This window comes from Colias philodice, chromosome 13 (assembly GCF_061535455.1).
Source record: "Colias philodice isolate Cphi_HAF_F1 chromosome 13, ilColPhil1 Martin Lab GWU primary, whole genome shotgun sequence".
Taxonomy (NCBI): domain Eukaryota; kingdom Metazoa; phylum Arthropoda; class Insecta; order Lepidoptera; family Pieridae; genus Colias; species Colias philodice.
The window spans coordinates 581,615-608,439 of NC_143098.1; the positions used below are offsets into that span (position 1 = coordinate 581,615).

Consider the following 26,825-nt stretch of genomic DNA (forward strand, 5'->3'; position numbering starts at 1 on the left):
CATAACTCGAGAACGGCTGAACCGATTTCGATAATTCTTTTTTTATTATATTCCTTGAAAAACGAGGATGGTTTTTATGTAGAGAAAACGTAAATATGTACCACGGGCGAAGCCGGGGCGGACCGCTAGTTTCAGATAATAATATACTATTCTTGTCTTAGTCGCGTTAAAGGTACATTTACAATTTTTTTAGAAATTACCAATTAAATATTAACTATATTCAAATAGTTATATAAACTTTAATTAATAAAAACATAGAAGACTATGATTGAATGAAATGGATTTTTGAGTATAGGTTGTGTGATCAACATTTTACAGATTTTTAAACTTATTGAACCAAATGTGTTATAAGATTTTTGCCTAAAAAATTACCATATCTATGAGTCTAAACTAATTTTATCTTAAGGATTTTTATGATTCATATACAATTTCAAAACTTAGGGTCTCTTAAATAAAACAACAATTTCCCAAAAATAAATATATTTATTAAAAACAATACATTTCAATTATTAAGTACAATCAACGCGTTTCACTTTGATACATCTTCTGGAGATACTCCTGTAGTTCCATTTCTTGTGCGCAGCTCAGTATGAGGTCATCTATCAGCTGCTCGGAAACTCTGGAAAATAAAATGATAATGTGAAAATAAATACAAAAAACAATCATCTTAATAAAACATTTTTTTTACAAAACAAGAAAAAACGTAATGAACTCATAATTCTCCCGGTTTTACCAGTTTATAACTTTCTAGAGTTGTTCCACAGCACAGTTATTATATTTTACAGGATTTTACCAGTTTATTACCTTCCAGAGCTGTTCCACACCACATTTATCATCTCTGGAGCTGATGAACATATTCTGCACGAAGATGGTAACGCCAGACAGGATTTTACCAGTTTATCACTTTCTAGAGTTGTTCCACAGCACAGTTATTATATTTTACAGGATTTTACCAGTTTATTACCTTCCAGAGCTGTTCCACACCACATTTATCATCTCTGGAGCTGATGAACATATTCTGCACGAAGATGGTAACGCCAGACAGGATTTTACCAGTTTATCACTTTCTAGAGTTGTTCCACAGCACAGTTATTATATTTTACAGGATTTTACCAGTTTATTACCTTCCAGAGCTGTTCCACACCACAGTTATCATCTCTGGAGCTGATGAACATATTCTGCACGAAGATGGTAACGCCAGACAGGATTTTACCAGTTTATCACTTTTTAGAGTTGTTCCACAGCACAGTTATTATATTTTACAGGATTTTACCAGTTTATTACCTTCCAGAGCTGTTCCACACCACAGTTATCATCTCTGGAGCTGATGAACATATTCTGCACGAAGATGGTAACGCCAGACAGGATTTTACCAGTTTATCACTTTTTAGAGTTGTTCCACAGCACAGTTATTATATTTTACAGGATTTTACCAGTTTATTACCTTCCAGAGCTGTTCCACACCACAGTTATCATCTCTGGAGCTGATGAACATATTCTGCACGAAGATGGTAACGCCAGACAGGATTTTACCAGTTTATCACTTTCTAGAGTTGTTCCACAGCACAGTTATTATATTTTACAGGATTTTACCAGTTTATTACCTTTCAGAGCTGCTCCACACCACAGTTATCATCTCTGGAGCTGATGAACATATTCTGCACGAAGATGGTAACGCCAGACAGGATTTTACCAGTTTATCACTTTCTAGAGTTGTACCACAGCACAGTTATTATATTTTACAGGATTTTACCAGTTTATTACCTTCCAGAGCTGCTCCACACCACAATTATCATCTCTGGAGCTGATGAACATATTCTGCACGAAGATGGTAACGCCAGACAGGATTTTACCAGTTTATCACTTTCTAGAGTTGTTCCACAGCACAGTTATTATATTTGACAGGATTTTACCAGTTTATTACCTTCCAGAGCTGTTCCACACCACAGTTATCATCTCTGGAGCTGATGAAGATATTCTGCACGAAGATGGTAACGCCAGACAGGATTTTACCAGTTTATCACTTTCTAGAGTTGTTCCACAGCACAGTTATTATATTTTACAGGATTTTACCAGTTTATTACCTTCCAGAGCTGTTCCACACCACAGTTATCATCTCTGGAGCTGATGAACATATTCTGCACGAAGATGGTAACGCCAGACAGGAGTTTATCACTTTCTAGAGTTGTTCCACAGCACAGTTATTATATATTTTACAGGATTTTACCAGTTTATTACCTTCCAGAGCTGTTCCACACCACAGTTATCATCTCTGGGGCTGATGAACATATTCTGCACGAAGATGGTAACGCCAGACAGGATTTTACCAGTTTATCACTTTCTAGAGTTGTTCCACAGCACAGTTATTATATTTTACAGGATTTTACCAGTTTATTACCTTCCAGAGCTGCTCCACACCACAGTTATCATCTCTGGAGCTGATGAACATATTCTGCACGAAGATGGTAACGCCAGACAGGATTTTACCAGTTTATCACTTTCTAGAGTTGTTCCACAGCACAGTTATTATATTTTACAGGATTTTACCAGTTTATTACCTTTCAGAGCTGCTCCACACCACAGTTATCATCTCTGGAGCTGATGAACATATTCTGCACGAAGATGGTAACGCCAGACAGGATTTTACCAGTTTATCACTTTCTAGAGTTGTACCACAGCACAGTTATTATATTTTACAGGATTTTACCAGTTTATTACCTTCCAGAGCTGTTCCACACCACAGTTATCATCTCTGGAGCTGATGAACATATTCTGCACGAAGATGGTAACGCCAGACAGGATTTTACCAGTTTATCACTTTCTAGAGTTGTTCCACAGCACAGTTATTATATTTTACAGGATTTTACCAGTTAACTACCTTCCAGAGCTGTTCCACAGCACAGTTATCATGTCTGGAGCTGATGAACATATTCTGCACGAAGATGGTAACGCCTGACAGGATTTTACCAGTTCATCACTTTCTAGAGTTGTACCACAGCACAGTTATTATATTTTACAGGATTTTACCAGTTTATTACCTTCCAGAGCTGTTCCACACCACAGTTATCATCTCTGGAGCTGATGAACATATTCTGCACGAAGATGGTAACGCCAGACAGGATTTTACCAGTTTATCACTTTCTAGAGTTGTTCCACAGCACAGTTATTATATTTTACAGGATTTTACCAGTTTATTACCTTCCAGAGCTGTTCCACACCACAGTTATCATCTCTGGGGCTGATGAACATATTCTGCACGAAGATGGTAACGCCAGACAGGATTTTACCAGTTTATCACTTTCTAGAGTTGTTCCACAGCACAGTTATTATATTTTACAGGATTTTACCAGTTTATTACCTTCCAGAGCTGCTCCACACCACAGTTATCATCTCTGGAGCTGATGAACATATTCTGCACGAAGATGGTAACGCCAGACAGGATTTTACCAGTTTATCACTTTCTAGAGTTGTTCCACAGCACAGTTATTATATTTTACAGGATTTTACCAGTTTATTACCTTCCAGAGCTGTTCCACACCACAGTTATCATCTCTGGAGCTGATGAACATATTCTGCACGAAGATGGTAACGCCAGACAGGATTTAACCAGTTTATCACTTTCTAGAGTTGTTCCACAGCACAGTTCTTATATTTTACAGGATTTTACCAGTTTATTACCTTTCAGAGCTGTTCCACACAATAGTTATAATCTCTGGAGCTGATGAACATATTCTGCACGAAGATGGTAACGCCAGACAGGATTTTACCAGTTTTTCACTTTCTAGAGTTGTTCCACAGCACAGTTATTATATTTTACAGGATTTTACCAGTTTATTACCTTCCAGAGCTGTTCCACACCACAGTTATCATCTCTGGGGCTGATGAACATATTCTGCACGAAGATGGTAACGCCAGACAGGATTTTACCAGTTTATCACTTTCTAGAGTTGTTCCACAGCACAGTTATTATATTTTACAGGATTTTACCAGTTTATTACCTTCCAGAGCTGTTCCACACCACAGTTATCATCTCTGGAGCTGATGAACATATTCTGCACGAAGATGGTAACGCCAGACAGGATTTTACCAGTTTATCACTTTCTAGAGTTGTTCCACAGCACAGTTATTATATTTTACAGGATTTTACCAGTTTATTACCTTCCAGAGCTGTTCCACACCACAGTTATCATCTCTGGAGCTGATGAACATATTCTGCACGAAGATGGTAACGCCAGACAGGATTTAACCAGTTTATCACTTTCTAGAGTTGTTCCACAGCACAGTTATTATATTTTACAGGATTTTACCAGTTTATTACCTTCCAGAGCTGTTCCACACCACAGTTATAATCTCTGGAGCTGATGAACATATTCTGCACGAAGATGGTAACGCCAGACAGGGTTTTACCAGATCACTTTCTAGAGTTGTTCCACAGCACAGTTATTATATTTTACAGGATTTTACCAGTTTATTACCTTCCAGAGCTGCTCCACACCACAGTTATCATCTCTGGAGCTGATGAACATATTCTGCACGAAGATGGTAACGCCAGACAGGATTTTACCAGTTTATCACTTTCTAGAGTTGTTCCACAGCACAGTTATTATATTTTACAGGATTTTACCAGTTTATTACCTTCCAGAGCTGTTCCACACAATAGTTATCATCTCTGGAGCTGATGAACATATTCTGCACGAAGATGGTAACGCCAGACAGGATTTTACCAGTTTATCACTTTCTAGAGTTGTTCCACAGCACAGTTATTATATTTTACAGGATTTTACCAGTTAACTACCTTCTAGAGCTGTTCCACAGCACAGTTATCATTTCTGGAGCTGATGAACATATTCTGCACGAAGATGGTAACGCCAGACAGGATTTTACCAGTTTATCACTTTCTAGAGTTGTTCCACAGCACAGTTATTATATTTTACAGGATTTTACCAGTTTATCACCTTCCAGAGCTGTTCCACACCACAGTTATCATCTCTGGAGCTGATGAACATATTCTGCACGAAGATGGTAACGCCAGACGGGATTTTACCAGTTTATCACTTTCTAGAGTTGTTCCACAGCACAGTTATTATATTTTACAGGATTTTACCAGTTTATTACCTTCCAGAGCTGTTCCACACCACAGTTATCATCTCTGGAGCTGATGAACATATTCTGCACGAAGATGGTAACGCCAGACAGGATTTTACCAGTTTATCACTTTCTAGAGTTGTTCCACAGCACAGTTATTATATTTTACAGGATTTTACCAGTTTATCACTTTCTAGAGTTGTTCCACAGCACAGTTATTATATTTTACAGGATTTTACCAGTTTATTACCTTCCAGAGCTGTTCCACACCACAGTTATCATCTCTGGAGCTGATGAACATATTCTGCACGAAGATGGTAACGCCAGACAGGATTTTACCAGTTTATCACTTTCTAGAGTTGTTCCACAGCACAGTTATTATATTTTACAGGATTTTACCAGTTAACTACCTTCCAGAGCTGTTCCACAGCACAGTTATCATTTCTGGAGCTGATGAACATATTCTGCACGAAGATGGTAACGCCAGACAGGATTTTACCAGTTTATCACTTTCTAGAGTTGTACCACAGCACAGTTATTATATTTTACAGGATTTTACCAGTTTATTACCTTCCAGAGCTGTTCCACACCACAGTTATCATCTCTGGAGCTGATGAACATATTCTGCACGAAGATGGTAACGCCAGACAGGATTTTACCAGTTTATCACTTTCTAGAGTTGTTCCACAGCACAGTTATTATTTTTTACAGGATTTTACCAGTTTATTACCTTCCAGAGCTGTTCCACACCACAGTTATCATCTCTGGAGCTGATGAACATATTCTGCACGAAGATGGTAACGCCAGACAGGATTTTACCAGTTTTTCACTTTCTAGAGTTGTTCCACAGCACAGTTATTATATTTTACAGGATTTTACCAGTTTATTACCTTCCAGAGCTGTTCCACACCACAGTTATCATCTCTGGAGCTGATGAACATATTCTGCACGAAGATGGTAACGCCAGACAGGATTTTACCAGTTTATCACTTTCTAGAGTTGTTCCACAGCACAGTTATTATATTTTACAGGATTTTACCAGTTTATTACCTTCCAGAGCTGTTCCACACCACAGTTATCATCTCTGGAGCTGATGAACATATTCTGCACGAAGATGGTAACGCCAGACAGGATTTTACCAGTTTATCACTTTCTAGAGTTGTTCCACAGCACAGTTATTATATTTTACAGGATTTTACCAGTTTATTACCTTCCAGAGCTGTTCCACACCACAGTTATCATCTCTGGAGCTGATGAACATATTCTGCACGTAGATGGTAACGCCAGATAATATTTTACCAGTTTATCACTTTCTAGAGTTGTTCCACAGCACAGTAATTATATTTTACAGGATTTTACCAGTTAACTACCTTCCAGAGCTGTTCCACAGCACAGTTATCATTTCTGGAGCTGATGAACATATTCTGCACGAAGATGGTAACGCCAGACAGGATTTTACCAGTTTATCACTTTCTAGAGTTGTACCACAGCACAGTTATTATATTTTACAGGATTTTACCAGTTTATTACCTTCCAGAGCTGTTCCACACCACAGTTATCATCTCTGGAGCTGATGAACATATTCTGCACGAAGATGGTAACGCCAGACAGGATTTTACCAGTTTATCACTTTCTAGAGTTGTTCCACAGCACAGTTATTATTTTTTACAGGATTTTACCAGTTTATTACCTTCCAGAGCTGTTCCACACCACAGTTATCATCTCTGGAGCTGATGAACATATTCTGCACGAAGATGGTAACGCCAGACAGGATTTTACCAGTTTTTCACTTTCTAGAGTTGTTCCACAGCACAGTTATTATATTTTACAGGATTTTACCAGTTTATTACCTTCCAGAGCTGTTCCACACCACAGTTATCATCTCTGGAGCTGATGAACATATTCTGCACGAAGATGGTAACGCCAGACAGGATTTTACCAGTTTATCACTTTCTAGAGTTGTTCCACAGCACAGTTATTATATTTTACAGGATTTTACCAGTTTATTACCTTCCAGAGCTGTTCCACACCACAGTTATCATCTCTGGAGCTGATGAACATATTCTGCACGAAGATGGTAACGCCAGACAGGATTTTACCAGTTTATCACTTTCTAGAGTTGTTCCACAGCACAGTTATTATATTTTACAGGATTTTACCAGTTTATTACCTTCCAGAGCTGTTCCACACCACAGTTATCATCTCTGGAGCTGATGAACATATTCTGCACGTAGATGGTAACGCCAGATAATATTTTACCAGTTTATCACTTTCTAGAGTTGTTCCACAGCACAGTAATTATATTTTACAGGATTTTACCAGTTTATTACCTTCCAGAGCTGTTCCACACCACAGTTATCATCTCTGGAGCTGATGAACATATTCTGCACGAAGATGGTAACGCCAGACAGGATTTTACCAGTTTATCACTTTCTAGAGTTGTTCCACAGCACAGTTATTATATTTTACAGGATTTTACCAGTTAACTACCTTCCAGAGCTGTTCCACAGCACAGTTATCATCTCTGGAGCTGATGTACATATTCTGCACGAAGATGGTAACGCCAGACAGGATTTAACAAGTTTATCACTTTCTAGAGTTGTACCACAGCACAGTTATTATATTTTACAGGATTTTACCAGTTTATTACCTTCCAGAGCTGTTCCACACCACAGTTATCATCTCTGGAGCTGATGAACATATTCTGCACGAAGATGGTAACGCCAGACAGGATTTTACCAGTTTATCACTTTCTAGAGTTGTTCCACAGCACAGTTATTATATTTTACAGGATTTTACCAGTTAACTACCTTCCAGAGCTGTTCCACAGCACAGTTATCATGTCTGGAGCTGATGAACATATTCTGCACGAAGATGGTAACGCCAAACAGGATTTTACCAGTTTATCACTTTCTAGAGTTGTACCACAGCACAGTTATTATATTTTACAGGATTTTACCAGTTTATTACCTTCCAGAGCTGTTCCACACCACAGTTATCATCTCTGGAGCTGATGAACATATTCTGCACGAAGATGGTAACGCCAGACAGGATTTTACCAGTTTATCACTTTCTAGAGTTGTTCCACAGCGCAGTTATTATATTTTACAGGATTTTACCAGTTTATTACCTTCCAGAGCTGTTCCACACCACAGTTATCATCTCTGGAGCTGACGAAAATATTCTGCACGAAGATGGTAACGCCAGACAGGATTTTACCAGTTTATCACTTTCTAGAGTTGTTCCACAGCACAGTTATTATATTTGACAGGATTTTACCAGTTTATTACCTTCCAGAGCTGTTCCACACCACAGTTATCATCTCTGGAGCTGATGAAGATATTCTGCACGAAGATGGTAACGCCAGACAGGATTTTACCAGTTTATCACTTTCTAGAGTTGTTCCACAGCACAGTTATTATATTTTACAGGATTTTACCAGTTTATTACCTTCCAGAGCTGTTCCACACCACAGTTATCATCTCTGGAGCTGATGAACATATTCTGCACGAAGATGGTAACGCCAGACAGGAGTTTATCACTTTCTAGAGTTGTTCCACAGCACAGTTATTATATTTTACAGGATTTTACCAGTTTATTACCTTCCAGAGCTGTTCCACACCACAGTTATCATCTCTGGAGCTGATGAACATATTCTGCACGAAGATGGTAACGCCAGACAGGATTTTACCAGTTTATCACTTTCTAGAGTTGTTCCACAGCACAGTTATTATATTTTACAGGATTTTACCAGTTTATTACCTTCCAGAGCTGTTCCACACCACAGTTATCATCTCTGGGGCTGATGAACATATTCTGCACGAAGATGGTAACGCCAGACAGGATTTTACCAGTTTATCACTTTCTAGAGTTGTTCCACAGCACAGTTATTATATTTTACAGGATTTTACCAGTTTATTACCTTCCAGAGCTGCTCCACACCACAGTTATCATCTCTGGAGCTGATGAACATATTCTGCACGAAGATGGTAACGCCAGACAGGATTTTACCAGTTTATCACTTTCTAGAGTTGTTCCACAGCACAGTTATTATATTTTACAGGATTTTACCAGTTTATTACCTTCCAGAGCTGTTCCACACCACAGTTATCATCTCTGGAGCTGATGAACATATTCTGCACGAAGATGGTAACGCCAGACAGGATTTTACCAGTTTATAACTTTCTAGAGTTGTTCCACAGCACAGTTATTATATTTTACAGGATTTTACCAGTTTATTACCTTTCAGAGCTGCTCCACACCACAGTTATCATCTCTGGAGCTGATGAACATATTCTGCACGAAGATGGTAACGCCAGACAGGATTTTACCAGTTTATCACTTTCTAGAGTTGTACCACAGCACAGTTATTATATTTTACAGGATTTTACCAGTTTATTACCTTCCAGAGCTGCTCCACACCACAATTATCATCTCTGGAGCTGATGAACATATTCTGCACGAAGATGGTAACGCCAGACAGGATTTTACCAGTTTATCACTTTCTAGAGTTGTTCCACAGCACAGTTATTATATTTGACAGGATTTTACCAGTTTATTACCTTCCAGAGCTGTTCCACACCACAGTTATCATCTCTGGAGCTGATGAAGATATTCTGCACGAAGATGGTAACGCCAGACAGGATTTTACCAGTTTATCACTTTCTAGAGTTGTTCCACAGCACAGTTATTATATTTTACAGGATTTTACCAGTTTATTACCTTCCAGAGCTGTTCCACACCACAGTTATCATCTCTGGAGCTGATGAACATATTCTGCACGAAGATGGTAACGCCAGACAGGAGTTTATCACTTTCTAGAGTTGTTCCACAGCACAGTTATTATATTTTACAGGATTTTACCAGTTTATTACCTTCCAGAGCTGTTCCACACCACAGTTATCATCTCTGGAGCTGATGAACATATTCTGCACGAAGATGGTAACGCCAGACAGGATTTTACCAGTTTATCACTTTCTAGAGTTGTTCCACAGCACAGTTATTATATTTTACAGGATTTTACCAGTTTATTACCTTCCAGAGCTGTTCCACACCACAGTTATCATCTCTGGGGCTGATGAACATATTCTGCACGAAGATGGTAACGCCAGACAGGATTTTACCAGTTTATCACTTTCTAGAGTTGTTCCACAGCACAGTTATTATATTTTACAGGATTTTACCAGTTTATTACCTTCCAGAGCTGCTCCACACCACAGTTATCATCTCTGGAGCTGATGAACATATTCTGCACGAAGATGGTAACGCCAGACAGGATTTTACCAGTTTATCACTTTCTAGAGTTGTTCCACAGCACAGTTATTATATTTTACAGGATTTTACCAGTTTATTACCTTCCAGAGCTGTTCCACACCACAGTTATCATCTCTGGAGCTGATGAACATATTCTGCACGAAGATAGTAACGCCAGACAGGATTTTACCAGTTTATCACTTTCTAGAGTTGTTCCACAGCACAGTTATTATATTTTACAGGATTTTACCAGTTAACTACCTTCCAGAGCTGTTCCACAGCACAGTTATCATCTCTGGAGCTGATGTACATATTCTGCACGAAGATGGTAACGCCAGACAGGATTTTACCAGTTTATCACTTTCTAGAGTTGTACCACAGCACAGTTATTATATTTTACAGGATTTTACCAGTTTATTACCTTCCAGAGCTGTTCCACACCACAGTTATCATCTCTGGAGCTGATGAACATATTCTGCACGAAGATGGTAACGCCAGACAGGATTTTACCAGTTTATCACTTTCTAGAGTTGTTCCACAGCACAGTTATTATATTTTACAGGATTTTACCAGTTAACTACCTTCCAGAGCTGTTCCACAGCACAGTTATCATGTCTGGAGCTGATGAACATATTCTGCACGAAGATGGTAACGCCAAACAGGATTTTACCAGTTTATCACTTTCTAGAGTTGTACCACAGCACAGTTATTATATTTTACAGGATTTTACCAGTTTATTACCTTCCAGAGCTGTTCCACACCACAGTTATCATCTCTGGAGCTGATGAACATATTCTGCACGAAGATGGTAACGCCAGACAGGATTTTACCAGTTTCTCACTTTCTAGAGTTGTTCCACAGCGCAGTTATTATATTTTACAGGATTTTACCAGTTTATTACCTTCCAGAGCTGTTCCACACCACAGTTATCATCTCTGGAGCTGACGAAAATATTCTGCACGAAGATGGTAACGCCAGACAGGATTTTACCAGTTTATCACTTTCTAGAGTTGTTCCACAGCACAGTTATTATATTTTACAGGATTTTACCAGTTTATTACCTTCCAGAGCTGCTCCACACCACAGTTATCATCTCTGGAGCTGATGAACATATTCTGCACGAAGATGGTAACGCCAGACAGGATTTTACCAGTTTATCACTTTCCAGAGTTGTACCACAGCACAGTTATTATATTTTACAGGATTTTACCAGTTTATTACCTTCCAGAGCTGTTCCACACCACAATTATCATCTCTGGAGCTGATGAACATATTCTGCACGAAGATGGTAACGCCAGACAGGATTTTACCAGTTTATCACTTTCTAGAGTTGTTCCACAGCACAGTTATTATATTTGACAGGATTTTACCAGTTTATTACCTTCCAGAGCTGTTCCACACCACAGTTATCATCTCTGGAGCTGATGAACATATTCTGCACGAAGATGGTAACGCCAGACAGGATTTTACCAGTTTATCACTTTCTAGAGTTGTTCCACAGCACAGTTATTATATTTTACAGGATTTTACCAGTTTATTACCTTCCAGAGCTGTTCCACACCACAGTTATCATCTCTGGAGCTGATGAACATATTCTGCACGAAGATGGTAACGCCAGACAGGAGTTTATCACTTTCTAGAGTTGTTCCACAGCACAGTTATTATATTTTACAGGATTTTACCAGTTTATTACCTTCCAGAGCTGTTCCACACCACAGTTATCATCTCTGGAGCTGATGAACATATTCTGCACGAAGATGGTAACGCCAGACAGGATTTTACCAGTTTATCACTTTCTAGAGTTGTTCCACAGCACAGTTATTATATTTTACAGGATTTTACCAGTTTATTACCTTCCAGAGCTGTTCCAGACCACAGTTATCATCTCTGGGGCTGATGAACATATTCTGCACGAAGATGGTAACGCCAGACAGGATTTTACCAGTTTATCACTTTCTAGAGTTGTTCCACAGCACAGTTATTATATTTTACAGGATTTTACCAGTTTATTACCTTCCAGAGCTGCTCCACACCACAGTTATCATCTCTGGAGCTGATGAACATATTCTGCACGAAGATGGTAACGCCAGACAGGATTTTACCAGTTTATCACTTTCTAGAGTTGTTCCACAGCACAGTTATTATATTTTACAGGATTTTACCAGTTTATTACCTTCCAGAGCTGTTCCACACCACAGTTATCATCTCTGGAGCTGATGAACATATTCTGCACGAAGATGGTAACGCCAGACAGGATTTAACCAGTTTATCACTTTCTAGAGTTGTTCCACAGCACAGTTATTATATTTTACAGGATTTTACCAGTTTATTACCTTTCAGAGCTGCTCCACACCACAGTTATCATCTCTGGAGCTGATGAACATATTCTGCACGAAGATGGTAACGCCAGACAGGATTTTACCAGTTTATCACTTTCTAGAGTTGTACCACAGCACAGTTATTATATTTTACAGGATTTTACCAGTTTATTACCTTCCAGAGCTGCTCCACACCACAATTATCATCTCTGGAGCTGATGAACATATTCTGCACGAAGATGGTAACGCCAGACAGGATTTTACCAGTTTATCACTTTCTAGAGTTGTTCCACAGCACAGTTATTATATTTGACAGGATTTTACCAGTTTATTACCTTCCAGAGCTGTTCCACACCACAGTTATCATCTCTGGAGCTGATGAAGATATTCTGCACGAAGATGGTAACGCCAGACAGGATTTTACCAGTTTATCACTTTCTAGAGTTGTTCCACAGCACAGTTATTATATTTTACAGGATTTTACCAGTTTATTACCTTCCAGAGCTGTTCCACACCACAGTTATCATCTCTGGAGCTGATGAACATATTCTGCACGAAGATGGTAACGCCAGACAGGAGTTTATCACTTTCTAGAGTTGTTCCACAGCACAGTTATTATATTTTACAGGATTTTACCAGTTTATTACCTTCCAGAGCTGTTCCACACCACAGTTATCATCTCTGGGGCTGATGAACATATTCTGCACGAAGATGGTAACGCCAGACAGGATTTTACCAGTTTATCACTTTCTAGAGTTGTTCCACAGCACAGTTATTATATTTTACAGGATTTTACCAGTTTATTACCTTCCAGAGCTGCTCCACACCACAGTTATCATCTCTGGAGCTGATGAACATATTCTGCACGAAGATGGTAACGCCAGACAGGATTTTACCAGTTTATCACTTTCTAGAGTTGTTCCACAGCACAGTTATTATATTTTACAGGATTTTACCAGTTTATTACCTTCCAGAGCTGTTCCACACCACAGTTATCATCTCTGGAGCTGATGAACATATTCTGCACGAAGATGGTAACGCCAGACAGGATTTAACCAGTTTATCACTTTCTAGAGTTGTTCCACAGCACAGTTATTATATTTTACAGGATTTTACCAGTTTATTACCTTTCAGAGCTGTTCCACACAATAGTTATAATCTCTGGAGCTGATGAACATATTCTGCACGAAGATGGTAACGCCAGACAGGATTTTACCAGTTTTTCACTTTCTAGAGTTGTTCCACAGCACAGTTATTATATTTTACAGGATTTTACCAGTTTATTACCTTCCAGAGCTGTTCCACACCACAGTTATCATCTCTGGAGCTGATGAACATATTCTGCACGAAGATGGTAACGCCAGACAGGATTTTACCAGTTTATCACTTTCTAGAGTTGTTCCACAGCACAGTTATTATATTTTACAGGATTTTACCAGTTTATTACCTTCCAGAGCTGTTCCACACCACAGTTGTGTCTCTGGAGCTGATGAACATATTCTGCACGAAGATGGTAACGCCAGACAGGATTTTACCAGTTTATCACTTTCTAGAGTTGTTCCACAGCACAGTTATTATATTTTACAGGATTTTACCAGTTTATTACCTTCCAGAGCTGTTCCACACCACAGTTATCATCTCTGGAGCTGATGAACATATTCTGCACGAAGATGGTAACGCCAGACAGGATTTTACCAGTTTATCACTTTCTAGAGTTGTTCCACAGCACAGTTATTATATTTTACAGGATTTTACCAGTTTATTACCTTCCAGAGCTGTTCCACACCACAGTTATCATCTCTGGAGCTGATGAACATATTCTGCACGAAGATGGTAACGCCAGACAGGATTTTACCAGTTTATCACTTTCTAGAGTTGTTCCACAGCACAGTTATTATATTTTACAGGATTTTACCAGTTTATTACCTTCCAGAGCTGTTCCACACCACAGTTATCATCTCTGGAGCTGATGAACATATTCTGCACGAAGATGGTAACGCCAGACAGGATTTTACCAGTTTATCACTTTCTAGAGTTGTTCCACAGCACAGTTATTATATTTTACAGGATTTTACCAGATGTTCACATTCGGCCGGTGTTACCCAGCACAACCCATCCTAGAAGAGACTCAGATCTCACACCTTAGTTACCCCTGAAATTGACCGTCATGCCCAAAAATTGTTTTAAAGCAGCACCTGCCGATAACCTCCCAGGGTTTCCCCACAGCGCTGTTCGCATACATGCAGCTTGTCAGCATGTGCTGCACAAACTTGGTGCGATAGTTGTGCAACTGTTCAGCAACAGGTTCTGGTGTGTTGAGCAACATGCGGTACTTCTCCATGTCTTTGCTGCTCGGCGGGTATAAAGGACGGGGCGTCTTCTTTTGTATTGTTTCTTCTAGTATCTGAAAGTGGTTGGGTGTTTTGTTTAGAATTATGTATGGAAAAGTTAATATTGGGCTAAAAATAAGCGTATAAGCTTAATTTTAGAGAAATTATTGTTTATTGTATTGGATAGAATTCGAAAAAAGGTTAAGATGGAATACAACGGTTTCACGCGTTGCACTGAATAATTTGAAAAGCTAAATACCTACAAAGGCAATAATACTGAAAATCATTTCATTTTAATCAATTGGGCATTATTGATTGTTTTTTAAATGTATACAAATACTTTCTGTTTACTATGATTATTAGCAGAGCGTTTACATCGCCTATAGCTAGGCTACCTAACGGTTAGGTTAGGCCTCCTCCTTTTATCTATTTGAATAAATCGACTATTATAAAAGACCTCGACATCCAGCTCCCCACCCAAAAAAAGACAAAGACTAGTGTTCAACCTATAGTATCCTTACTAATATTATAAATGCGAAAGTAACTCTGTCTGTCTGTCTGTTACTCAATCACGCCTAAACTACTGAACCAATTTGCATGAAATTTGGTATGGAGATATTTTGATACCCGAGAAAGGCTACCTTTTCTAATAATTTATTGCGAAATATGTACCACGGGCGAAGCCGGGGCGGACCACTAGTAAACTATAAAGGCAACTCTGATACTATACCTGCATACCAAAATAATCTTGGCTATATGGGGCCAAATCTCATAACTTAAGTAGATAAATATACCCACTCTCAAGAGCTGCGGAGTGCTGGGCTGTCGCGGACTACCGCCGTTGACGCAGACCAGCTGCGCATTCTTCGCACCGAGCACACGTTCATTTCTATGCCTGGAAATATTATATTCTACATAAGGATCACATTTAGGGAAATCCTATAAATAACCATTTAAGAAAATAAACAGGTGAAAGAATATGATTAGCTGCAATATTTCTTGTTGTCAGCAAAACCATAAGGATGAATTGAATGTGTGCAAAACAATGATCTTTATAATCATTATGATTAGTCATCTTCATTATGTTTTATTACACTTCCTATATTTTATTGCATATTGCATACATAATATAATATTATTAATAATGTATATATGTAATTATTAAAAAGGTGCTATAACAAAAATTAGGTTATACTAGGTCGCGGAATAAACACAGCTCGCGTGCTGTTTATTTTGAAGTTATTTGTATTAATTAGAATTATTTAATCGCAATAATGGATTGTAGCGGTAGTAATTTTATTGAATATCAAATCAAATGTCGCGCCCAAGACATTTTATAATTTTAGTCGATCTTCTTTTACTATCCTTTTATTTTCTAAAATACCAAAACTAATAAAGTTATACTTAAATTCTTTTCAAGTTCTTATCATATTTTCCATTTAAATAAACAAGAATGATACTGGCTTAATAGTATTAAAATATCAACACAAATCCCAAAATAAATAGAGAGTGCAATTTTTACTCTATCTTCCTATTATAGCGTCTAGGCAAGTAGGTAAGCACTAAAAAAGTAATTAATAAAATTTATCTCCTAAAGAGATTAAGCAAGATCTAGCTAACTTATAATTAAAGTACGTCAATTTCGCAGCTAAAAAATAACACACGCAAATTCTATAATAACTCAAAGATGAAGAATATTTTTTTAAGCTTATACAGTGGTGGTCACATAATTAAAGACACCCCCGAATTGACCATAAAAGATTTACATTAGGAAGTACAATTATCTGAAAAAGGTATTTAATCTAGTACTTTTTTTTATTAAACCATACAAGACAATATGTTCTTTAAAATGAGGGACAAAAAATAGTTATATTCCTTGTTAGTTTCTACACTTGCTCTCTGTGGGAATGTAACACAAACTTTGTTTACGTACGTGTAGCTGGCCACTTAATTAAAGACAACAAGATAAAGTTATAATTTTTTATCAATAAAAAGAAACAGCATTGTGCTTTTCTTCGTTTTGCCGCGTAATTTCATAAATCGTTGACACTCCATAATTTTTTTGAGTATTTTTAACTTTTAAAATTAATATTCATATGTTTCATTGTTTTAATATCAATTATTATGGTTAAAAACAAGAGTTGCGACTCGTCCGCAAGAAAAATTATTTTTAACTTCCATGATAATTAAAATGTTCCAAGAATATGGTTATGAATGCTATAAAACATGTCAAGATGTTCCACACGACCGAAAACATACTCAGAAAATCAAAACCAAGTGAAACTACTCGGCCAAAAGATTAAAAAATGGTGTTGTTGGCTAAAAAAGATCTATTTAAAGGGTCGAAACTGATACAGTTCAGAGTTGTATGGTGCAGCAGGCTTGAAGGAAGTGTCTGCAAGGACAATTAGACGGAGACTGTGTGAGGAAAACTTGCACTGAAGAGTATCTCGGAAAGTACCACTTTTGAAAAAACAAAATGTGAAGGCAAGATTTGACTTTGCTACAAAATACGAACACTGGACTGAACGAGAATGGAAACATGTGCTGTTTTTGCATGAAACTAAGATTATTATGATTAATTCTGTCAGAAAAGAATATGTAAGACGCCATCTCAATAAGGAAATGGATCCAAGATACACTAATAAGTAGTCATACATGGGGGTGAAAATATCAATGTGTGGCGCTGTTTTTCTGGACTTGGTGAATAAATTCCAGTACAAGTATATTTTAGAGCAATCCATGCTGCCCTATGCGGAGGAAAATTTACCTTTTGTTTGGACTTTTCAACACGATAATGATCCTAAGCACACAGCAAAAATAGTAAAGTGCTTGTTAAGGAACCAAACTGTAACTGTTTTGGATTGGCCCCCCTACAGCCCGGGTTTAAATCCGATCGAAAACTTATGGAATCAAGAAAGAAAGAAGTCGCGGCAAAGCGGTTATCAGTCGTCGACTAACTTTGCAAAGCATTTTCGAAGAATGGAACCAAATTAGTGATGCAACTTGTACAAAATTAGTTGCTTCAATGCCCAAGAGATGTAAACCGTCATTACTGCCAAAGGACATGCAACCAAATATTGAAAAGTGTAAAAATGTTTTGTAAATACGTCAGGCATTTTGTGTTGGAAAAATAATCTCATTAAAATAATATTTTTTTATATTTCTCATAAGCGAGTCTAATGTCTTTAATTATATGGCCAGACCTTTGCTAGGTTTAAACTGCTAATAGTAAGGATGAACCGATTAAAATCTAACAAACCGACAAGTTCTGTAGATAAAATTTAGTTTAGCATTAGACAATACATACCTGAATATTTTAAAATTAATTAACAAGTTCCAATGGTAGTGTGAAAAAAAATGTTGAGAGAAGTGTCTTGGGTAGTATAAAATGCTCTTAGTGTCTTTAATTATGTGACCACCACTGTATTAATTGTCTTATATTTAAAATATAATATCATTAAATTCCACAACTGCCCTTTATCAGTTATTGTTCTCATGACGTAACCCAACTATTCCATTTACGAAATAAAACAAAACACACCCACTTTCAATACTTTATATGGAACTAGCTTTCCACCCGCGGCATCGCCCGCGCAGTCAAAGAAAAACCCGCATAGTTCCCGTTCCCGTGGGATTTCCGGGATAAAACCTATCCTATGTCCTTTCTCAGGTATCAAAATATCTCTATACCAAATTTCATGCAAATTGGTTCAGTAGTTAAGGCGTGATTGAGTAACAGACAGACAGACAGAGTTACTTTCGCATTTATAATATTAGTATGGATTATGAGTCAGGCGTGTGGGGATAAGTGAAATGCTATGTCATAGGGACATAGCTTAGGGAGAGGTGACCCCTAGGAGACCCCGTCTAGACCGTGACATGCCCATTTGTTATTAATATTAATAGCTGATACGCTAGAAGTTATTGCTCATCGCAAATTTAATAATCTAATTAAGGCACTAATTTGCAAAGTGTTTTTAGTGCTGATAAAATGTTTTTTTATTCGTGATAGTGAATAATGGTAGAGTACTTTTAATTTCAGGCATCTATACTAATATTTAATGCTGAAGTATTTGTCTTTTTGGCCGTTTGGTTGATCGCGCTAATCTCAGGAACTAGAAAATATCACCAATATTCCATTTATCGAGGAAGGTATCATCACCCTAAGACCAATAAGAGCGGAGCAATGCGGGTAAAACCCCACGGCACAGCTTAGTTATTTTATAATTTTACAAAAGTGTTTAAAAACTCCTATAAAAACTATAATGCGTAAAATTTGATGATCATTTCAATTCACACATGTTTAAAAGCAATCAGCCAAACTATCAAATTACAGAAACACTAACATTCACAAGTGAACCACTCTATTTAACATTTAATCCGTTAAACAGAAGTGATTTAGATAAAAGGTAAACACCATAAAACTAAGCCAGTAACTGTATCTGACATCAGACGCGAGGTCGCATCAATTTAGACTGCATTGCACGAATCGTCGCTAATTACCTTATCACACTATTTTTATACTAATCGTGAGGTTTAAATCGCTCGAGCTCGAGGATTTAAGGAATGTTTTTGGGTTACTATGTGATTTTGTGAATACACACCTTGACAAAAAGGGTGTTAAAAACTGAGAATTTGACATAATAGGTACCACGGTAAAACATCTCATTCCCATGGAAATGTATGAGTATTTAGAAGAAAATCGGATTAATTGGACCACTTTGTAAATTAAGAACGGATGAAATAATTTTTATGACTTAATATTCCAAAAAAAAATACAAAAATGTCTACCCGGCCATATTATATTATGGAAAATAGAGTAGGTGGAATATCTTTCTTATCACTTATTCTCTACTAGCTTTCCGCCCGCGGCTTCGCCCGCATTTTCAAAGATAAACCCGCATAGTTCCCGTTCCCGTGGGATTTCCGGGTTAAAACCTATCCTATGTGTTAATCCAAGTTACCCTCTATATGTGTGCTAAATTTCATTGTAATCGGTTCAGTAGTTTTTACGTGAAAGAGTAACAAACATCCATACATCCATACATCCATACAAACTTTCACATTTATAATAGGATTATTATATTCTTTAAATATGTTTACCCTATCCCTGCAACCTCCCCTACTTTAAGAATAACCAGACAAAACTTCAGACTTTAAGATCACAAGATAAAAACAATTCAATTCCGACCTTTCCAGACTTTCCATCACACCAATATAACCAGTGATTCATCCAGATGACCTTGACTTACAACACAGTAGGGCGGAAGTTCGACCTTCGTTCGTAATGGGGAGATGCCCAGACTATATAACATGCAAGGGCTTGGGACGCACTGGTACATGAGCGGTGACAACGTTTTATGGACTTATGAAACTCAAACATTGATTTATTAAATTAGACTTCTTTTAGAAGCATTTTTGAATCGTTGTATCATAATTTTACCATCTACAGCGACTTGGAAATCAGCTTCCACAGAGGAGCCGGCAATAAATTCTGTCTTTTTACTGGAGTTCTGGTAGGGCTCTGTCGGTCTGACTCTTAGCTAATGAGTAATTATTTAATAACCGACTATTTGCTATATAAATATACTGTTGTCTGTTTTGTATAAGAAGGAGTGTGAATGTGGAATCCACTTGATATGATACATAGTTGTTTGTAGGTCAATATCAGATTTAAGCATACATAATGATTATGAGTCACATATAAGTACTTTAAGCAATGTAGAGCCTCTCTAAAGCACTACTACAACACAGCAAAGCATACATTTATGTCCATTTTATTTTTAACCAACTTTTTGAATGGTTCAAAATATTAGCACCAGGCCATATTAGTATAGTAGTTATTCTGAAATTGTTTCCAAAAGGCTGTCCTGTCTAAACGGAAAGCCTTCCGAAGACTACAAGAAATATTAATATGTATATCAAATAAATACTCAATCCGACAAAAAACTGTACCCACCCTACACAATGACGTCATAAAGCAAAGTGGAACATTAAAAGCGTTGAAACTTTTATCGTCCACAAATTTATGGTTCCCGGTGCATAGACAAGCGAAACTACCCGCAAATTGCATACATATAAACTTCGGCCGTAAATTTTCACTGATTTATAATTGCCCATAAATAATAGTCTATGTTGTTATTAAAAATATTAATTTACTATCTCGCATGTTCAAACTAAACACACTAAAAAATATTATGGTTTTGTCCCAAAGTAATTGTGATAAAACGTACCAGGAAAATGTTTTGGAAAAGAAATTTATAACAAGCATCACACGAAATTACGTATCAAGGCATTAGGCATAATAGAGCAGGCTCCAAGGAGATGTTCGTTTGCAAAAATAGCGGACCTAAATCTGACTTCTGATATATATTGTATAGATCCCAGACATCCTATAGACAGATGTTGCCAACCAGTTTTGTGGTCCCCCTCCCCCCACCCCGGTAATTAAATATGGCATACAAAGAAAAAAATAAAAATTTCCAAAACATGCCGTGTGGGGTATCAAATGAAAGAGCTTATTGAGTAAATCACGAATATATAGCATACTATAACATTTCTTATACTTTCTCTAAGATTTTTTAGAAAATTTACGAAAATGCTCCATTTTTGAGTTAACTTTAAACCACTATAGAGTGAAAACTCATGAATAATTTTTTTAATTATTATTTTAAATAATTTACAATAGTCCATTGTTTACATTCCATTTTCATTGTTCATATCCATCCAATCCAATCCATCCAATTTCCATTGTTCATAATTTGTCATGTTTTTGGGTACATCAGTACTTTTCAGTTATCTTACTTTGCTATTAAAAATGCCTTTATTATGACTTTGAAAATCACAATTTTTACAAATTTTTGCCATTATCCTAACACATTTATCCGTATAGATAAAATCAATGCAAATCAATGATATTGGTCATTAAACTTATAAATGCACTCATCTTCGTCGTAAAAATATTATTACTGCAATCTTGTTTTATATCTCTTTCTAAGTGGAGTGTTTCTGCGGTGAGATTACAGGCCAGATAAAATTATTATTAGGTACTTATCAGTTCATAGGCCCTAGTTATGAGATTGTTAAACCAAAGATTTAATTCTTATCATTGCATTTGATTCTGAAGAAAATTATGTTAAAATTTTCCGGACTCAGAAATCATAAATCTAGTAGAGCAAAGTGCCAAATATCCTGTACATCTTGACTTACTTACATGAGCAAATTCTATACTAAAATTGAATTCATCGAATTAATCCTCATTTACATATACATTTTCATGCCATATTTTTTATGCTTGTAGAAAACTCTAAGTTCCTTAGATTATCTTAATCTTAATATATTCTCGTGTCACAATGTTTGTCCTCAATGGACTCCTAAACCACTTAACCGATTATAATAAAATTCGCACACCATGTGCAGTTCGATCCAATTTGAGAGATAGGATAGTTTAAACATGTAGGTACCACGGGCGAAGCCGGGGCGGACCGCTAGTAGCTTATAATAATACATACACGTATGTATTATTATTAACCACTGTACCAAGGAGGCGGTCTGTCATACATACTTACTGGTCCCCAAAATTCTATTACGAACCCATCATACACACCATTGCAATCAAACCACGATTACATCCAACGAAAGTAAGCAATCTAAGCTATCAGTGATCTAACCGCGCGTGATCACAACGTTTGGCCTGTTATGGCACAATGGGCTACGTGACGGTACTGTGGTGGGTCAGGGATATTTGCGAATACGAGGGTTCGTGGTAGAGGTAATGGAGGATCTCGTGGAGGTATATGAGAAAAATGGTTTTTGGTTCTAATGTTATTTTTTTCTACGATAAATTCTGTCTAGTAGCAACGTAGACATCTTTTACTCTCTAATTTAGCATTCTACAGTAATTACTTATATAATTGAGAAAGGAGCTTCAGATTTAAACGATTACACTGAAAAAGTTTTGTAAGTACCTACCTACCCTTTAAACACTTATGTGGATGTTTATCCCTATGATGATCAACATTCGCAGAGGGTGTAAGAACTATACCATGTTAAAGTATATTAATTTGCCCACTTCTTCCTTTACATCCTAGTTAATATTATAAATGCGAAAGTTTGTGAGGATCTTTCACGCAAATACTACTCAACCGATTACAATGAAATTTGGTACGTACGTAGCTGAAGACCCAGAAAAGACATAGGCTACTTTTAATGCCGAAAATCCCACAAGAACGCGACCTATGCGGGTTTTTCTTTGAAAACGCGGGCGAAGACGCGGGCGGACATCTAGTCAGCTATATATTGTGCAATAAATTACGATGATCTAATGCCTCCCGTGTATCAGACCCCATGGACATTATAAACAATGGCATGTTCATTTTTAGCTTGAGGAAACTCATCAGGCTAGATTTTATCATCGCGCTCATCAATCAAGACATACATGTTATTACTTTCAATTTGTTTATCTGTTTACATTGAATATTATAAATGTTTATTATAAAGAACTAGCTTTCCACCCGCGGCTTCGCCCACTTTGTCTAAAACCTAATAATTTATATACTAAAACCTTCCTCTTGAATATCTATTACAAAAAACCGCATCAAAATCCGTTGCGTAGTTTTAAAGATTTAAGCATACATAGGGACATAGGGACAGAAAAAGCGACTTTGTTTTATATTATGTAGTGATTATGTTTATTGTATGTAGTTTTGCTTCTTAATGTTTTATTAAAAAAAGTGCTGTGTGAAAAAACTAATTGTTTTTATATGTGATCGGGATCATAATTGATAATCTATTTTAGGACGTTGAATTTGTATTAATGAAAATGCTGCATTCAAGAATACCTACGTATAAGATAAAAATAAAAAGTTAATTACAGAAAATTAATTGTCAAAGCTAAAAATATTATTTAAATCGCTAATTGATCAAGGCTGACTATACGTGTAGATGCGGGTTCAAATCTAACTTTTTTTCCCTTCTTACATTATGCTATCTTTAGTTAACAACCAATCCCTTTTAACATACGGTAATAAAATTATTTTTATTGTATAAAAAGCGTATACAATGAATCAGTATTTCAACTATTCAAGGATGATACACCTTATTATTATCAATGCGTGATCTATTTGTATTGATATCTTCGTGTTTATTGTTTTTATCAAGTACCTAGACGCCAAGGGATTTCTAGCAATTAATAATTATCACATGTACATGATAAACTACATGTACCTTTGGACGATGTGTATTGTCTTTTCAATAATTTGCAAAACAATATTTGTTTTTACAAAACACTTTACCATCTAAAAATGTCAAATTTCATATTTCAATGAAAAATAATCATCAAAATCGGTTCATCCAGTCAAAAATTCTGAAATTCAATACCAAAATATACAGTCGAATTAAAAACCCCCTTTTTTACCTCCTGCTCAAAAACTTATGCTTTAAAATATTTAATACATGCGATACAAATTTCAATTAGTCATATTCACCATTAAACTACAATTTAAAGGTACACCTTTTGCAAACCAAATATGCAGAAAAATAGATTAAAAAAATCTTATTCATAATTAGTCACCCCATACCATTTTAAGTTGCGCGTAGGCATAATTTTCATCTGTGCTTTGATGCTATCTCCTTCTCTCATATATCGATAGAAAGAGACAGCTGGTTCATTATTTGATACACTCACTTGCCCAAATAAGGCATGTGCGTGGGAGCAATTATTAATATTTTGATTGTGATTTTAGCACCTATTTTTATATTGATAGAAGTATATTTTTATAGCAAAAGCATAAGAGAAGGCACGTCATTAAGTAGGCTTAAACTTGCGTCATATTATAATGGTTATATTTTTTATACGTATAGTTGTCCATTTTTTTTTATGCTATAGGATAGCAAACGAGCAGACGCGTCGCCTGGTGTTAAGCGATACACGCCGCCCATAAGCATCCACTCCACTGGGAAGTGGATGTGTTGCTGTCCTCAGGTAAGGAAAGGATATAAAAGAGAGGGAAATCGTTAGGGGTAATTTGGAGAAGCCTTAGCTAGCAGCCGGTTTTTTTAGGTGTTTATAGGTGCTCTTTTTGAAGGTCTCCATGTTGTAAGAATTGGGGAATACTGTAGGTGGTAGGTCGTTCCAGAGTTTTACAGTTATATATAAAGCAAAAAAGTATAATTCTATGCAAAATAAACATATTTGATTTTATTTGATTGAGATATAATTTTATGAGTGTGCCGTGTGAAAAACTTATAATATGTATAGCATATACCTGACTCAATTTTTGCCTAGTTGCATGCCATATTAATAAATGAATAAGAGAGTTGAGAGAGATGTTGTGTGTATTTGTGAGGCATTATTTTTTTAAAGTAGGAATTAATAAATATACTAAAAAGCCATACCAATACATTTCAATAGAAATTTAGATTCATTGGTTATTTGTTCAATGTAATTTGGATTTCAGAATTTTATACATTCGAACATTATCCGAATGGTACCTCAAAGGGATTTTTAAAGATACCTACGAATATGAATTTTACAAAATATATTTGAAAATTTGCTCTGTTGAATAGGATGGCCATTTCTTTGTAAAAACATAATATTATGTCTTACATACCCCACACCATCACCCCCGCAAAGCTGTCGTAGTAACGTAGTCACTTCACATCCAGCAGCCACCATCGATGTCTGAAACAATTACAAATATATTAAGTTCAAATAATTTTGCACTGTATTTCTTGTCCTGTCATCTATACTAATGTTATAAAGCTGAAGAGTTTGTTAGTTTGAACGCGCTTATCTCAAGAACTACTGGTATATTTAAAAAAAAAATTTCGGTGTTTGATAGCCCATTTATCGAGGAAGGCTATAAGCGGAGCCACGCGGGTGAAATCGCGGAGCGCACCTAGTATTTTACAAAATTAATAAACGAAATACATACTTATTGCTAACGTAAACGAGTAGGCGATCGTAATTTGTAATTTTCTTTCATTTTTCATTTAATGAACATAATGAAGCTTCGTAACGTAACGGCACCAGTCTTGTACAGATTAAGGAAAAAATTGAAGTTTTTTGCAAATTTCTCGTAGGTTTTTTAACTTTATTGGATATTGTTTAGTTATACCTTTAGTTCTATGTTAGTTTAACGTAACCAATGTTAGAAAAAAGATTACAATGCATAAATAATGAAGTTATTTATAAATTAAAAAACCACTTTTTTGCACCAGTGTTGGACAGTGAAAAATCTAATGATGGACACCCAGTTTTGGACAACATCCAGTTATGAACACCCATTTATGGACTGTACCTAATGTCGTTTCTCCTGTTATTTACACTTGGAGAAGACTTATAGTTATCAATAGAATCTTGAAAATGGTGATTGGAATACAATAAATCGGGGATGTATTTATAAAAAATAGTACTTATTAATTATTTTGCATACTTATAATATTTAAAACAGTCTTAATTTCCATTTTCTAGGCAAAAATTGGAAAATGCATCGTTAAATACGAGTTATGTCCGTTAAGAAACACCAATATGGTTTTTTTTCTCAATAAGTCAGGGATGAAAAATATAACTAAAAAAAGTACTGACATTCCATCCATTTTGGAACTTCTTCTTCTTCGTCATATCACTCTAGGGGGGTAGATGTTACCCACTTCACGATGTTCCGCCATATCTCTCTGTTTCCTGGCATTCCGCTACACTCGTGAAGTGAATCGCCAATCTGAATCCGCCAGCAGCCTTAATCTGATCGGTCCATCGATATGGATTCCAAATTGTAGCACGAGGCAAAAAGCTTTTTTTAAACTGTTGTCAAGATGGTGTGGATGAAATTTAAGC

At 36.6% G+C, this 26,825-nt stretch overlaps 1 protein-coding gene across 2 annotated transcripts in view; it reads right to left on the reverse strand.

The window, feature by feature from the left end:
• Positions 1-463: 463 nt before the first annotated feature.
• LOC149483156 (uncharacterized) overlaps positions 464-26,825 on the reverse strand; it is a 69,077-nt gene continuing 42,715 nt past the window's right edge. For both annotated transcript variants that reach the window (XM_089702142.1, XM_089702141.1), the window contains exons 16-19: positions 25,600-25,670; positions 15,785-15,881; positions 14,852-15,060; positions 464-619 (exon numbers count right to left, since the gene is read on the reverse strand). In XM_089702142.1, coding sequence (XP_089558268.1) covers positions 520-619; positions 14,852-15,060; positions 15,785-15,881; positions 25,600-25,670 — 477 coding nt within the window. In that variant the 3' untranslated portion in view covers positions 464-519. The remainder of the gene's footprint in view (positions 620-14,851; positions 15,061-15,784; positions 15,882-25,599; positions 25,671-26,825) is intronic.